This window comes from Peromyscus eremicus, chromosome X (genome assembly GCF_949786415.1).
Source record: "Peromyscus eremicus chromosome X, PerEre_H2_v1, whole genome shotgun sequence".
In the NCBI taxonomy this organism is placed as follows: domain Eukaryota; kingdom Metazoa; phylum Chordata; class Mammalia; order Rodentia; family Cricetidae; genus Peromyscus; species Peromyscus eremicus.
In genome coordinates, this window is record NC_081439.1 from 16,421,589 (window position 1) to 16,437,617 (window position 16,029).

The 16,029-nt window shown below is 40.3% G+C and overlaps 1 protein-coding gene across 2 annotated transcripts in view; it reads left to right on the forward strand.

Annotated features, from left to right (window-relative positions):
- Positions 1-16,029, forward strand: part of Fam120c (family with sequence similarity 120 member C) — a 125,698-nt gene that overhangs the window by 37,052 nt on the left and 72,617 nt on the right. For both annotated transcript variants that reach the window (XM_059250142.1, XM_059250143.1), the window contains exons 2-3: positions 4,040-4,286; positions 6,862-6,944. In XM_059250142.1, the coding sequence (XP_059106125.1) occupies positions 4,040-4,286; positions 6,862-6,944 (330 nt within the window). The remainder of the gene's footprint in view (positions 1-4,039; positions 4,287-6,861; positions 6,945-16,029) is intronic.

Sequence of the window (16,029 nt, forward strand, 5' to 3'; positions counted from 1 at the left end):
ATTGATTTCCAAAGTGGCTGTACAAGTTTGCGCAACCAACATCAATGGAGGAGTGTTCCCTTTGCTCCACATCCTCCCCAGCATAAGCTGTCATCTGTGTTTTTGATTTTAGCCATTCTGACAGGTGTAAGATAGAATCACAGTCATTTTGATTTGCATTTCACTGATGGCTAAGACTATTGAACATTTCTTTAAGTGTATCTCAGCTATTTGTGATTCTTCTGTTGAGAGTTCTCTGTTTAGATCTGTACCCCATTTTTTAATTAGATTATTTGGCTTGTTGATGTCTAGTTTCTATGCTGTAAGACTGAAGGAACTGTGGGTATATGGGGTGGGGAGTGAGATGGCTCAGTGTGAGAGTAAGAACTACCAATCTGAGTTCAGACTCATGGACTCACATGATTAGAAAGAGAAAACCACTTCCTGCAAATTGTCATCTGACCCCACACACACGATGAAGGATGTCCCCTCCAAACTACATTAATTAAATAAAACAAAACTTAAAAAGGATGAAGAGGGGAGAATCACCAATGGATTTGTCTAAGAAGAAATAGGCCTATGGAAATATTTGGAGCATTAGAAAAAGCTCTAAGGCATTTTAGACAGAGAAACTGAATGATCCAGGTCAGGGATGCAGGAGGAATCATGGAAATAGGCTGGCATGGAGTTTCAGGGAGTTGTGAGAAAGATGTGTAAGACTTTTTTTTTTTAATCTGATGTTTTCCATTATTCTGCTCCAGAATATGTAGTGAAAATGTCCTGTTCCTGGGACTGAGTCTTTTGTCTGATCCTGGTTCTGTTGCAAATTAGTTAGGTAATCATGTCAAGGCATTTATCCTCTCTAGATCTTTGTTGCCTAAGAAGTCAAGTGGATTAATTTAGTGGTTCTTAAGGTGGAAACTACATTGCAAATGTAAGTGTTTGGATCACAGGAATTGTTATGGCACATCTGAGTTGAGGGATATTAAATATGGTGGGATTTTTTGTTTGTTTGTTTTTTGATTGGGGGTGGTGAAACAGGGTTTCTCTGTATAGCCCTGGATGTCCTGGAACTCACTCTGTAGACCAGACTGGCCTCAAATTCAGAGATCCACCTGCCTCTGCCTCCCCAGTGCTGGGATTAAAGGTGTGCACCACCACTGCCTAGCTGAGTGTTGTTTTGTTCTGTTTTTCATCTCTAAGTGATTGTGATTTATATTCATAGTGTTTGAAGATCCACCACATTAAAGATCATTAGTACTACTATGGTGCAGAAATGTAATGTAATGTCATCAATGTAATGATGGTGCAGAAAAATCCCAAATTTGATGTCTACTTGGGCAACTAGTGAATCCTTGTCTTAGAAATTTTTAAAGGTTTATCACTCACAAAGCTGTAGGTTCAATCATACTACCATATACACACAGACAGCCATTAGTCATTCACTTGGTGTGGTGGCATGAAACTATAGCCCAGCTGTTCAAGAGACAGAAACAGGAGGATCACTTGAGCCAAGGAGTTGGAGATCAGGTCTAACAATATAGCAATAGCCCATGTGTATCTCTCCTCCTTCTCCCCCCCCCCCCCCCCCCCCCGCCCCTCCACATTACTAGTCATTGGCTTTCTGGAGTTGAAATCACTTGTATCATGGCATAATCAGCTTAAGCTAGGCTTAGAAAGAACATAGATGTTAGTGACAGTCTGACCCAGGTTGCTGTTTTCTAGGTCTGTGGCTCTGAGCATGACACCTTTCTTTTCCAAGTTTGAATTTCCTTATCTATAAGATTGGCTTACAGTGCCTGCATAATCAGGTTCTGATGATGTAAGAGGCTAGGTCATATTTTGTGGTCGCCTAGCATGAGGTTGATGGATGAACTAGCAACTTGTATGATAGGTGTGCCAGAAGAAAATATCATCAGAGGACAGCATAAAACAATTCTTTTACTTGGACACATCTGGAGTTAATTGTACCTGTAGATATAAATATGTTATAATACTTTTTGGTTCCCTTGCCTAGATATAAAATTGATACTAACTTTGCTTTGCTTTCTGCTTATTAGTGCTTTTGCTCTTATGTGACCTCATGTGTGACATGAATATCAAGAGTGATTAAACTCTTTCTACATCTTGCCAAAAGTTTGATGTATTGAAACTCCTGTTACACTCCAGAAAATTATTGTTACTTTAGAACTTAAATGAAACATAGATCAGTTGAGCTAGGCATGATGGTGCATACCTTTAATGAGGGTGAGCACTCAGGAGGCTGAGGCAGGCAGATCTCTATGAGGTTGAGGCTAGCTTGGTCTACATAGTGAGTTCCAGGACAGCCAGAACTACATAGTGAAATCCTGTCTAAAAAAAAGCAGCCGTAACAACTACAATAGCAAACCATAGGTCTGTTGAGTTAAAAAAACATTATGAAGATCTGTAGACTGTAGAACCAAAGTCTGGGCTTTGCTCTTTCTAGCTGCATGGCTTTGGAGGTAAATGGCCTCATAAGTTTTTTATATAAAAATGAATTAGTGCATATAAAGTATAAAGGTATATTGCTTCACATAGTACACAGTTAGGATCTGCTAGTCATTGTCATTAGTATGTATTACTATGCACCAGGGTGGAGCCTGAATGGTGGAGCCAGTGATGGAGCCAGAAATGCAGCAATAAAGTCTCTGTAGTCAAAGAACTTAGTGGTGGAGCCAGTGTCCAGATAACTTTCGTATGCTTCATTTACACCAAATAGAGAGAGCATGTGTAGGAAGGGTACTTAATAGTCTGTCTCTCTTTTTTTTTTAAAGATTTATTTATTTATTATGTATAGAGAAGAGGGTACCAGATCTCATTACAAATGGTTGTGAGCCACCATGTGGTTGCTGGGAATTGAACTCAGGACCTCTGGAAGAGCAGTCAGTGCTCTTAACCTCTGAGCCATCTCTCCAGCCCCTGTCTCTCTTTCCATGAAAAATAGTGCTGTTTAGGAGTATGCTTGGTACCAGTGGTGATATGTATTCTGGAGTCAGTTCAGCTTACATTGTATCTCACTCATACAAGCTTTGAGGATAGCCAACCTTTGGCAGCTTAGTTTCTCGATTTTTAAAATGAGGTAAAGTTTCTGGCCCTTGTCTAATAGAAATAATCTCTGTGGGTTTCCTCTGGGGAACCCTATGAGAAACCTCCCTTGTGGAAGTACTCTCCTTTCTTAAGATGCTCCTAAGGGGGAAAAACCAAGAACTGTGAAAGGGAGGTGTTGGTATGCTGGACCTGGGCTCGGTTTCTGGCACCCACTTTGGGCAGTTTACAACTGCTTGCAACTCCAGTACCAGGGGTCCAGTGACCTCTTCTGACTTCCATGGACACCTCCATACACTGGTGCAAATGTATACATTCAGCACACACACATACACATAAAATAAATGTTTTTTTTTTTAAACTGATAAGTAAGGGGCTGGGGATCTAGCTCAGCAGTTGAGAGCAGTGGCTGCTCTTCCAGAGGACTCAGCTTCAATTTCCAGCACCCACATGGCAGTCAGAGCTGTCTGTAACTCTGGTTCCAGGGGACCTGACACACTCACACAGACATGCATGCAGGCAGGACATCAATGTACATAAAAAAACTTGATAGATGAACTAAGATTTCTATTTCCACTTCTAAGTACTTTCATTCATATATACCTTACCATGATTGCTGTGGTAAGATTTTATAGAATATGCACAGCACATAGATACTGAGCAATAAGTAATGATTTCCATGTTTTTTTTCTTGTGAAGGTCTCTTATGGTTTCAAGCAAAAACTTAATATAGTATTATACTAAGTAATTAATATATATTAAGTAATAGATTATTGATTTCACAACGTAAAGGTTGGGCAGTTAGTAAACACATGTACTGGCATAATCATGTTCTAAACTGATACACAGTTTGCTTGTTTTCTTCTTTTTGGCCAACGATAATCTTAAATTTTATCATTATAAATTAGGTACTAACCTTCCTGTTTTCTAATTTTGTAGGTGTATATAGATCAGTTTCTGTGTCATGACGTGTTCTCTTTTTCTCCTCTCCTAGGTCTTTCAGAGCCTTGAAGACCACCATTTGGAAGTGGTGGCTTTTTTTAGGGAAAATGGCTTTCATGGCCTTCTTGCTCATGACTCCGAGTACGCGCTCTACAATATTCCGTCTTACTACAGTTCCCATGCGCTGAAGCTCAGCTGGAATGGGAAGAACCTCACAACCAACCAGTTCCTGATGCAGGAAGTGGCCAAGCAGCTCGGTTTGAAGCGAATGAATTTTCCCATATTTGCTGCACTGCTAGGTAGGTAGTGTAAAACAGATAATCCAGTGTTTGGTAAAGTTTCTTCTTGCATTGTGTAGCTAGAAGTTTTCCTGTGTCCTGCCCAGTCCCATGGCCACTCAGTCCCAAGTAAACACACAGAGGCTTATATTAATTACAAACTGTATGGCCTATGGCTCAGGCTTCTTGCTAGCTAGCTCTTTCATCTTAAATTAACCCATTCCTTGTAATCCATGTGTTTCCACCTGGCTGTAGAATTACTGGACTGCTGGCATCTTGTTGCCCCTTGGCGGGCTGGTGTCTTTCCTGACTCCACCCTTCTTCATGTCAGTCTTCAGTTTGAGTGTACTGCCTAACCTTATTCTGCCTCACCATTGGCAAAACTGCTTTATTTATCAACTAATGAGAGCAACACATATTCACAGCGTACAGAAAGACATCCCACAGCACATTGACAAGATATGCAGACTAGAGTGGTTTAGCCTGGCAATATTGGATTTGCTTTTTTAGAGTCCTCATGCTGGTTTGGGATGTAGCTCAGTTGGTAGTGCACTTATTGAGCATGCATGTGGCCTTGTGTTCAATCCTAGAACCAGATACATGGGTGTAGTGCAACATGCCTATAATTCTAGCATTCAGGAGGTAGAGACATAAGGATCAGAACTTTAAGACCATCGTTGGCCACATAGTCAAGGCCAGCCTGTCCTATATTAGAAAGACCCTGTCTCAAAAATAAAGCATAAAGTTCTCATACCATATAATGTTGTGGAAAAGCAGTAGATAGTTAGGGATTCTTAGCAGACCATCCGAAAAACTCAGTATGTTAAGAATGTATCAACTTGTGATAAGACTGTGAACATAAAAATGTCAGTTATGATGATAAGAACATTTTTTTATTTGTTTTTTGAGATGGGATTTCACTGTGTAGCCCTAGCTGTTCTGGAACTCACGTTGTAGACCAGGCTGGCCGCAAATTACATTCCAGAATCGACATGCAGAGTCCTAGTTGCCTTTGCTTCTCCACTAAGATGATTAGCATTTCTTTTCAAAAATCTAGATTTAGACCAGGAAGATGTGTAGACTATGTTTTTCTCTGTTTCTTTTTTGTTAGGACTACTTTTGAACAACATTCAGCAAAATTCATTTGCAGTAAGAAGTCTGTAGCTACTGCTTGTGCCCTCCATTAACATTTTGCAGCACTTGCTTTCTCGTGTACCTATCCATTCCTCCATCCACCCACCTATCTGCTTTTCTTTTCTTTTTTGTTGTTTGGTTTTTTTGTCCGGGTCTCACTGTGTAGCTTAGACTGGCTTCAATCATGAGATCCTCCTGCCTTAACCTTCCTAATGCTGGGAGTGCAGGCATGAGTCATTGAATCCAACTTTCAGGCTTTCTTTTAAAGATGCATTTCAAAGTAAATTGTAGAATTGATATTTTGAATTGGTTTTCCAAGTATTGACAGCATGAACATTAATAGACTAGAATAGTTGTGACCTTGCCCTATAAGCACAAAGAACATCACTTGGGATAATCTAATTGAATCAGCCCAAGTTTTGGAATTAGATTTTGTGCAAATCACTGAAGTCACGCTTTTCTGGATTCATTTTCCTCATCTCAGAAATGAAAATAGTGTTATTCAGGGGTTAAGTGAGATGAGATATGAAAGTGCCTTGTACTTGTCAAGTAATCAGTAATTTGCTATTGTAAAATAAAGGCAGCACAACTAGGTAACAGTTACCTATTACCTGTGATAATGGGTAGCACCATGCATTTGAGAGTTAGACAGTCCTAAGTCTCTGTTCTAGCATAAGCCTACCTTGGGCCAAGTCACTAAGCTTGATTGAATCTCAGTTTCCTTGTCTATAAAATGGAGATAAAACTATGAGGCTTGATCACTATAAAGGAGATATATGTAGTACACATGGTACACAGTAGATAATCAGCACATAGATAGCTACTATAATTAATTATTACATTAAGAATATAGGCTTGCCAGATGGTGGTGGCACACACCTTTAATCCTAGCTCTCAGGAAGCAGAGGCAGGTGGATCTCTATGATTTCAAGGCCAGCCTGGACTACAGAGTGAGTTCCAGGACAGCAAGAGCTGTAATACAGAGAAACCCTGTCTCAAAAAAAAAACAAAAAAAAGTTAAAAAAATATAGGCTTACTGGGTGTTATGGTGCATGCCTTTAATCTTAGCACTTCGGAAGCAGAGGCAGGTGGACCTTTGAGTTGGAAACCAGCTTGGTCTATATATTAAGTCCCAGGTCACCCAGAGATATATAATGATACCTGTCTCCAAAAAAATAATGATAATAATAATATAGGCCTGGTTGGGCATGGTAGAGGACTGCTTTAATCCCAGAACTCAGGAGGCAGAGGCAGGTGGATCTCTGTGAGTCTGAGGCCAGTCTGGTCTATAGAGTGAGTTCCAGGACAGCCAGGGCACCAGAGAGAAACACTGTCTCAAAAATAAAAAGACTATAGGCCTATGCTTAATTCAGTTATTTTCTCTCCCAGAAGGATCCTCTTTATGACCTAAAAGATGTAAGCAAACATTTGTACAGTGAATAAATGAAACTGTATTTTATAGGTAACCACATTCTACCAGATGAGGACTTGGCTGCTTTTCACTGGAGCCTTTTGGGACCAGAACATCCTCTTGCATCACTTAAGGTAATGTGCCCTATTTTGTGTCTGTACATTTAAGAGACATCAAGGTTTGTTTGCATTTTGATGATGTGGAATAGTTGTCTTTCATTAGATTTTTTTAAAATCTTCGTTTTTAAAGTCTTTTTGTTTATTTGCTTTTGAGATTGTGTTTTAATCACAACACGTCTCCCTTCTCTTTCCTCCCTCTAAACCCTCTCATATATCCCTATCCACTCATTCTTCTAATTCATGACCCCCTTTTTTCCACCAATTGTTATTACATGCACACATATATTTGTGTGTGTGCATGTGTGTGTATTTATTCCTAAATATAACCTGGTGAGTCCATATACTGCTACCTGAATGTATGTCTTCAGGGCTGACCGTTTATCACTGGACAACCAGTTGGTGTGTTCTTCCCTGAGGAGGACTGCCTCTCTCTTTCCCAGCTTTCCTCACTTGCCTATAGTTCTTTGTCTACATGAGGTTGAGGCCTCATGGGCTTTCCCCCATGCACTTCGGCACTTTGGCATGTTCCTTGGTGTCTTCTTTCATTAAATTTAAAATATTTCACATAAAATACTTCCTGGCAGTGGAGACACTGATCAAGAAGGTGGTTGTGCTTGGCATGTGCTGATTCCTATGATATTCCAAAATGTGGGAAACTTGACTGCATAATTTGTGGTAGTGTGGAACTGCATTCACACTCTCCCCTTAAAGTAAAACTATATTTTACATGCAGATAAAAATTAGTTCTGATAATACCCATAGACATAAGAATTCATACAAACTGGCAAAGAAAAATACCTCAACAGTGAAAAAAATGAGTAAAAGACTGAATCAGAAAATTGACAAAAGTGTATGACTAATCATATCCTATGATTATATGACTAATAATAGCCTATGATTATATGACTAATCGTATGACTAGATGCTCAACCTCACTAATGGTCGTCATGTACATCCAATGAGTGATGTGTTGATTTTTGTTACTAGTTTAGCAATTAAAACTGAGTTTACTGCTATGAAGCCTGTAGAAGAACTGATACCCTTTGGCACTGTGGCAGTGGTGTAAATTGGTGATGTTACATTTCCTGTTTTTCACTGTCTTCGATAATTATTTTATACTGTCTCCCTCCTTCAGCCTCTGATACTTTCTCCTCATTGACTCACCCACATTGCATGATCTCACTTCCTATTTCACTGAGCAAATGGAAGTGGTGGGAAGAGAATTTCTATGAACTTCCATTTCCTCTTCACCTCACCTTTAATCTGCTAGTGTCCTGATGACCATGAGTGACTTGTCCATGTCCTATCTAAGGCAATATCTTCCATTTATAAAGGTCCTATTCACTCCTGCCAGTTTAAAGATACTGGTTCAGCGGGGTCCTTTCTCTGGCATCATCCATTTTTTTCTCTCTTCATTGGTTATTTCCCATTTGATGTATAAGCATGATCCTTTTAGAAATTTCTCTGTATTTTTCAATTTAAATATATTTATGAGTGCTTTGTCTGCATGTATGTCTGTTTACTACATTCGTGCATAGTGCCTACAGAAGCCAGAAGTGGACATCACATCTCTTGGGACTGAAGTTACAGATGTTTGTGAGCTGCTATATGAATGATGGCGATTGAACCTGGTTCCTCTGGAAGAATAGCCAGTGCTCTTAACCCCTGAGCTATCTCTGTAGCCCCAGTCCTTTTTTTTAAATTGGAGATAAGACCTGATGCCAACTAGCCTTGAACTCAAAATTCTCTGGCTTCAGCATCCTGAGTTCTGAGATTATAAGCAAATGCTACTATGGATGGCTGTGTATGACTTGGGTGTGTATGATTCAGGTTTAAAAATAAACGCCCCCTTTTGTGTGTGTATTGTGTGTCCGTGTATGTGTCTGTGTTCCTAGCACTGGGATAACAAGTGTGTGCTGCCCATATCTGACTTTTTATACAAGTATTCAGGATCTGAGCTCAGGTTTTTGTGCCACTTGAGCATCTATCCAGGCCCAAACCCACTCTTGACCTTACTCCCTGAACCTCAGTTATTGCTCTATTTTTCTTCCTACAGTATACTCTTCTGAAGAATCATCTAGGGGTTAGGGGTAGGGGATGGTTCATTGATAAAGTACCTGCTGTAAAAACATAAGGAGTTTGATCTCCAAACAGGAAAGACAAAGCAAAAAGAAAAAAAAAAAAAGCAGGGTTGGTGGTACATACTTAGAACCCTAGCCCTGGGGAGGTGGAAACAGGCAGATTCTTGGGGTTCTCTCGTGAGCCCCAGGTCCTAATCAGAGACCTTGTCTCAAAACACAAAGTGGATGGCTACTGAAGAGTGATGTTGACCTCTTACCTACATGAACATACATAGACACACACACACACACACACACACACACACACACACACACACACGGGGGGGGGGCTGTATTTGACCTGTTTACTATCCTGCCTCTGTAATCTGATTTGCTGAAATTGCCCATAACAAAGCTACCAATAAACCCAATGGCCAGCTCTCTAGTTTCGTTTTGCTTACCAGTCTCCTAACCACTCAGCTATCACTCCAACCTGTTTGTTGATAGTTTTTATAAAGGCCTCTTAAAAGTAAGGTTTTAGGTTCGAGAATTTGCTTAGTGATAGAGAGCTTACCTACACATGTGAGGACCTAGGTTCAATCTCTAGTACTGCCAAAAAAATGTAAGTTTTTAGAAACTTGGAAGGTGAAACCAAGATGGCCGTTTAGGGGTAATTAGGTCATTCACATTGTGTTCAGAATTACTAGGCCACATGCTCTTTTAGTTATTTTTTTTTTAAGATTTATTTATTTATTTATTATGTATACAGCGTTCTGTCTGCATATACACCTGCAGGCCAGAAGAGGGCACCAGATCTCATTATAGATGGTTGTGAGCCACCATGTGGTTGCTGGGAATTGAACTCAGGACCTCTGGAAGAGCAGTCAGTGCTCTTAACCTCTGAGCCATCTCTCCAGCCCTGCTCTTTTAGTTTTTTAGAAAAGTGCATAATAAAACTTGTTCTGGGTCTGAAGAGACTGCTCAGTTAGTAAACGGCTTGCTGTGTAAGCATGAAGACCTGAGTTCTGTTCCAGCACTAACACAAAAGCTAAACAAGATGCTTTGTACTTGTAATCTCAGTGCCAGGAAGACTGAGAGGCAGATCCATGAGGCTTGTTGGCCAACTAGCCTACCCTAGGTGAGGAGCCCATGTACCAGTGATTGTCTTAAAAACAAGATGAACCACTTCTGAGGACCAGTACTCCAGGGTGACCTTTGGTCTGCCTATGCATGTGCGCCTGCCCCCCCCCATTACACACACACACACACACACACACACACACACACACACACACACACACACACGTACACACTATGCAAATTTGTTTTTGGAAAAAAATTGACAGTGCTCAGGATTGAACCCAGAGCCTTAAACATGATAGGAAATCAGTCCACTTCTAAACTATATCTCCAGCTCTGAAATTTGTTCTTTAGCATTACGAATCTGTCTTATTTTGTCTGTGGAAAAAAAAAACTGATAGGGAAGGGACTAGACTCTTTGGGACAAATAGGGAGACAGTTGAGAGGGTAATAAGGAGGTGAATATGATCAAAATATATAACATTCATACATGAACATATCATAATGAAACCTACTCTTTTGTATAGTTAATATATACTAATTTTAAAAAGAGGACTCAGAGTGTGTCACTTTTCTATTTAAAATCTTATAATGACTGTTCATGTCACTCAGTCCTTCTCATAGCCTGCCAACCCCAGCACTTCCTAGCCCCTTAGAAGCATCATACTTAACATTCTCTCTACTTGGATTTCCTTTTTTTTCTTACATAGCCATTTTCTCACTCCTAAAAGTTCTGTCAAATGTCATTTTCTTCATGAGGCTTTTCCCAATCCCACTATTTAAAATTATATATGCATATATGCATAGATACATACATAAACGCGTATCACCTTATCCAATACATTTACTATTTCTGCTGCCTTGAAGGCAGTGTTCTTGTATTTGGTCTTCACTGCTGTGTCCCTGGTGCCTTAGGACAGTGTCTGGCCAATACCTGACAGTAACTGTTTGATACAGGGCCTCTGTACATAGCCCTGGCTGACCTAGAACTCACTATGTAGGTAGACCAGGCTGGCTTCAAACTCTAGGGATCCACCTTCCTCTGCATCCAAGAGTTAGGATTAAAGGTGTGTGCTATCACATTAAACATAGTGACTTTTTAAAAAATTATTTTTATTTCTATTTAATTTTATGTGTATGGGTATTTTGCCTGCTTGTATGTGTATGCACCCCTTGCATTCCTGGTGCCCATGAGGCCAGAAGACAGTGTTGGGTCCCCTGGAGTTAAAGGCTGCTGTGAGCTGCCATATTGGTGCTAGAAATTGAACCTGGGTCCTCTGGAAGAGCAACAAGTACTCTTAGTCTCTGAGCCATCTCTCCAGCTCCATCAGTAACTGTTTTATGAGGAATGAATGATGCTGTTTGTTGATAAAATATTTTTTTCTTACAAATGACCCCTTGTGACTCGGAATGTTTATGAATCTTGCTTTTTAAATTTGATTTTAGTTATGTGTATGTAAGTAGGGGATATGTGCACATGAGTGCATTTTGCCCACAGAGGCCATAGGTGTGGATCCCCTCGAGCTGGAGTTAGAAGTGGTTGTGAGCTGCCTGATGTGTGGGTACTAGGAATTGAACTCAGGTCCTCTTGAAGAGCAATATGTGCTATTCACTGCTGAGCCATTTCTCCAGCCCCCAACAAAATAAATTTTATCAAAAGCCTTTTGAAGATTTATACCGTTGATTCAATAATTACAGTGTAAAGGGACTTATACTTAAAGAACTATCAATGAGGCAACAGAAACCTACATTTTTATCTAGCATCAAAAATTTTCACTTTAGGGCTGGAGAGATGGCTCAGAGGTTAAGAGCACTGTTTTCTCTTTCAGAGGTCCTGAGTTCAATTCCCAGCAACCACATGGTGGCTCCCAACCATCTATAATGAGATCTGGCACCCTCTTCTTGTGTTCAGGCATATATGCAAGTAGAACATTGTATACATAATAAAGAAATAAATCTTTAATTTTTTCATTTTATATTGATTTATTCATTCATTATTTGTATATTTATGTGTGTATTTATTTATTCTTCTCTCATATAGTACCTCCCAACCATAGTTTCCCCTCTCTCCACTCCTCCCAGTATTCCCCCTTCCCTCCCCTCCCCCCAGATCCACTACTTCTCTGTTTCCCTTCAGAAAAGAACAGGCCTCCCATGGATATCAACCAAACATGGCATAACAAGTTACAATAAGACTAGGCAGCTTGGTGGTGGTGGTCCACGCCTTTAATCCCAGCACTTGGGAGGCAGAGGCAGGCGGATCTTTGTGAGTTCGAGGCCAGCCTGGTCCACAGAGTGAGATCCAGGAAAGGCACAAAGCTACACAGAGAAACCCTGTCTCAAAAAACCAAAAAAAAAAAAAAAAAAAAAAAGACTAGGCATAAACCTTCTGATCAAGGCTGGATGAGTCAACCCACTAGGAAGAAAGGTCCCAAGAGCAGGAGAATGAGTCAGAGACAGCGCCCACTCCCACTGTTAGGAGTCCAACAAAAACACCAAGCTAACAACCATAAAATATATGCAGAGGACCTAGCTGAGACCCATACAGGATCCGTAGTTGTTGTTTCAGTCTTTGTGAGCCCCTAAGCTCGGGTTGGTTGATTCTGTGATGTCCTCGACCTCTCTGACTCATACAGTCCTTCCTCCCTCTTTTCCACAGGGTTCCCTGAACTCCACTAATATTTGGCTGTGGGTCTCTGCATCTGCTCCCATCAGATGCTGGGTGAAGCCTCTCTAATGACAATTGGGCTAGGCACCATTCTATGAGTGTAGCAGAGTATCATTAGGGATCACCTCATTGACTTTTTTTGAATGTCACAAACACAATACAATAGATTATTGCAATTATTTAGCATTGTTTAATCATTTAGATCAACTACCAAGATTTTTGCCATGCTTTCTGGATTTTCTTTTATTGCCAATATGACTTTAAACAAATGACAAGTTATTTCACTTGCATATTCTTTGTGTATGGCTCTAAAATGTTTGCACATTTTCTTGCATATGCAGATGGACATTATCACTCCTAATGAAAGTAATGCTAATTTCTTGTCACCATCCTTTTATTTGGGGGAATATATATTTATTTATTTATTGTGTATGTGTGTCATGATGATGTGTAGAGGTCAGAGGACAGCTTGCAGGAGTTGGTTCTCCTCCTGTACCATGTGGGTTCTGAGGATTCAATGCAGGTCATTAGGATTGGCAGTAATTGTCTTTATCCACTAAACCATCTTGCTGGCCTGTTACCTTAATATCTAATACATTTTACAACTTTCCTGATTCTTTCAAAATGGCCTTTTTGTGGTTAGTTCAAGTCAGGATATAAAGATTCTCCATAAATTACAGAATTATTTTTGTTTAAAGATTTTGCAAGTGTGTGTATGGTGTATGTGCACATGTGTGTGAGTGCTAATCCAGAGGCCAGAGGATGGTATCAGGTGTCATGCAGTGTAACTTTCCACCTTATTCTTTTCAGATAGGGTCTATCATTGAACCTGGAATTAGGTTGGTCGTCTCTTAAGCCCCAACAGTGCTCCTGTCTACAGACCCGCCCCCTGCACAGACCTGTGGGCTACAGACCTGTGTGACCATACTCAAGTCCTCAGGCTTGTGCAACAACGCTCTTAGTCACTGAGCCATCTCCCCAGCCCCTAGAATTACTTTTTCCCCATTATTAAATATATTTATTTTGGGGCTAGAGAGGTGGTTCAGTGCTTAAGAGCGCTTGTAGCTCTTATGGAAGACCCAGGTTCAGTTTCTAGCACCCACAAGATGATTCACAACCATCTCTAACTCCAGTTCTAGGAAATCTAATGCCCTCTACTTGCCTCTACATGTGCAGGCAAAACATTCATACAAGGAAAATAAATAAATCTAAAATTTTTATTAATTTATTTGTAAGGTTTATTTTTATGATTTTTAGCTATATATATGTGTGTGTGTGTGTGTGTCTGTAGTATGTGTGTGCATGTGTGTATGTGTGTGCACGCACACATGGGCATATGGTTATGTTTACATGAATACAGGTGCATGTAAGTGCAGATTCCCACAGAGGCCAGAGGCATTGGCTCCCCTGGAGCTGGAGTTACAGATGGTTGTGAGTTTCCTGACATGCTGGTGCTGGGAACTGAATTGCAGTCTTCTAGAACAGCAAGTGCTTGTAACCACTAAGCCATCTTGCTAGTCCCTCATTATTAATTTTATCATTGACTGATGGCTGAGAACATAAATTTCTATGTATCAATGGAGTGCTGTGTGATTTCTTTTAATAATTTCTAAATAATTTCATACATGTAAATAATGAATCTAATCTTTTGTTGGGGGGGGGGTTCAAGACAGTGTTTCTCTGTGTAGCGGCTGTCCTAGAACTTGCTCTATAGACCAGGCTGGCCTCGAACTCACAGAGATCTGCCTGCCTCTGCTTCCTGAGTGCTGGGATTAAAGGTGTGTGCCACCACCGCCTGACAAATCTATATATTTTCATCTCCTATTACCCTTCCTCATCCCTACTCTGTCTCCTGTCTCCTCCTCCTACTAACATGTCTTTTTTTTTTTTTTTTTTTTTTTTTTGGTTTTTCGAGACAGGGTTTTTCTGTGTAATCTTGACTGTCCTGGATCTCACACTGTAGACCAGGCTTGCCTTGAACTCACAGAGATCCGCCTGCCTCTGCCTCTTGAGTGCTGGGATTAAAGGCGTGCGCCACCATGCCTGGCTGTCTTTTTTTTTTTTTTTTTTTTGACCCATTGTGTTTAGTTAGAGTTACTTGCATGAGCCGGTGTTTGTTTGTTTATCTTTTTAAGGTTTCATTATTTTTTATTTTATGTATACATGTGTACTTGCATATATGTCTGTGTGCCATGTGCATACCTGTACCCAAAAAGTCCAGACAAGGATGTTGGATCCTTTGGAACTAGAGTTAAAAGCAGTTGTGAGCCACCAACTGAATGCTTGGAACTGAACCCAGGTATTCTGCAAGAGAAGCAAATATTTTAACTGCCATGCCAGCTCTCCAGCCCTGGATAGGGTTTTCATGTCACACGGGCAGCTGACTCGTGGCTGCACCACTGAGAATTCGGTCTTTTCATCCTGTACTGTTCATCTTGCATGTTGTGTTTCTTTTTTTAATTACCTTGTCTTGGTTGTCACCTGAGTGTTGCTGTTCTTCTACTTTGTCCTCAGGCCCTGGCATTGTGTCTTCCCATGATTCGTTCTATTGGTGAGGCTTTCCACTGAGCTTTTCATTGGACCTACAAATTTTTAATTTCCAATAATTCAGTTTGGGTTTTCTTCCATATTTCTGTGTCTGTATGGGATTCCTTTTCAATATCTTGCATTGACTTCCTTGTTTCATTCAGCTATTAGCCCCTACCATTTTGAAATTCAGTTGAGATTTTGTGTCCTTCTTAATTTCTCGGAACATATTTATGATTATTCTTTTGAATTCCTTGGAATTTTGTTTAAGTCACTCTCATAGGGGGCATTACTGTGGACTTGGTAATTTTCAGAGGAGATATGTAACATTGTATTTTCCTGTTTCTATGTTGGGACTTGCAGGTATACAGTTAGGTTGCTGCTTGGATTTTCTATTTAATGCCACCTTTATTTTTGCATGCAAATGTTCACAATGTTCAAGGGGAGATAGTTTTTGATGGGTTGAGGTGTCATTGTCCTGTTGCACTAGTGCTCAGAGCACCAGAGTTGATCCCCAGCATTCCCCAAGAGTAGAATGCTGTCGCAACAATAGTCACTGTCGAGGCATAGGCCCGTTATGATACTGTACAGTAGTAGTAGTAAAGTACAAAACCATCACCACTTCAGCATCAATCATTTTGAGAAAAGGCACTGATAGTATGTGTGTGCCAATATACTAATGACTGTGGATCTTAGCAGTTCCAATTGGATTGCTAGAAAGTAGAGAGAACATGAACGGAAAGGGCAAGGGCCAAAAGTGGAGGAC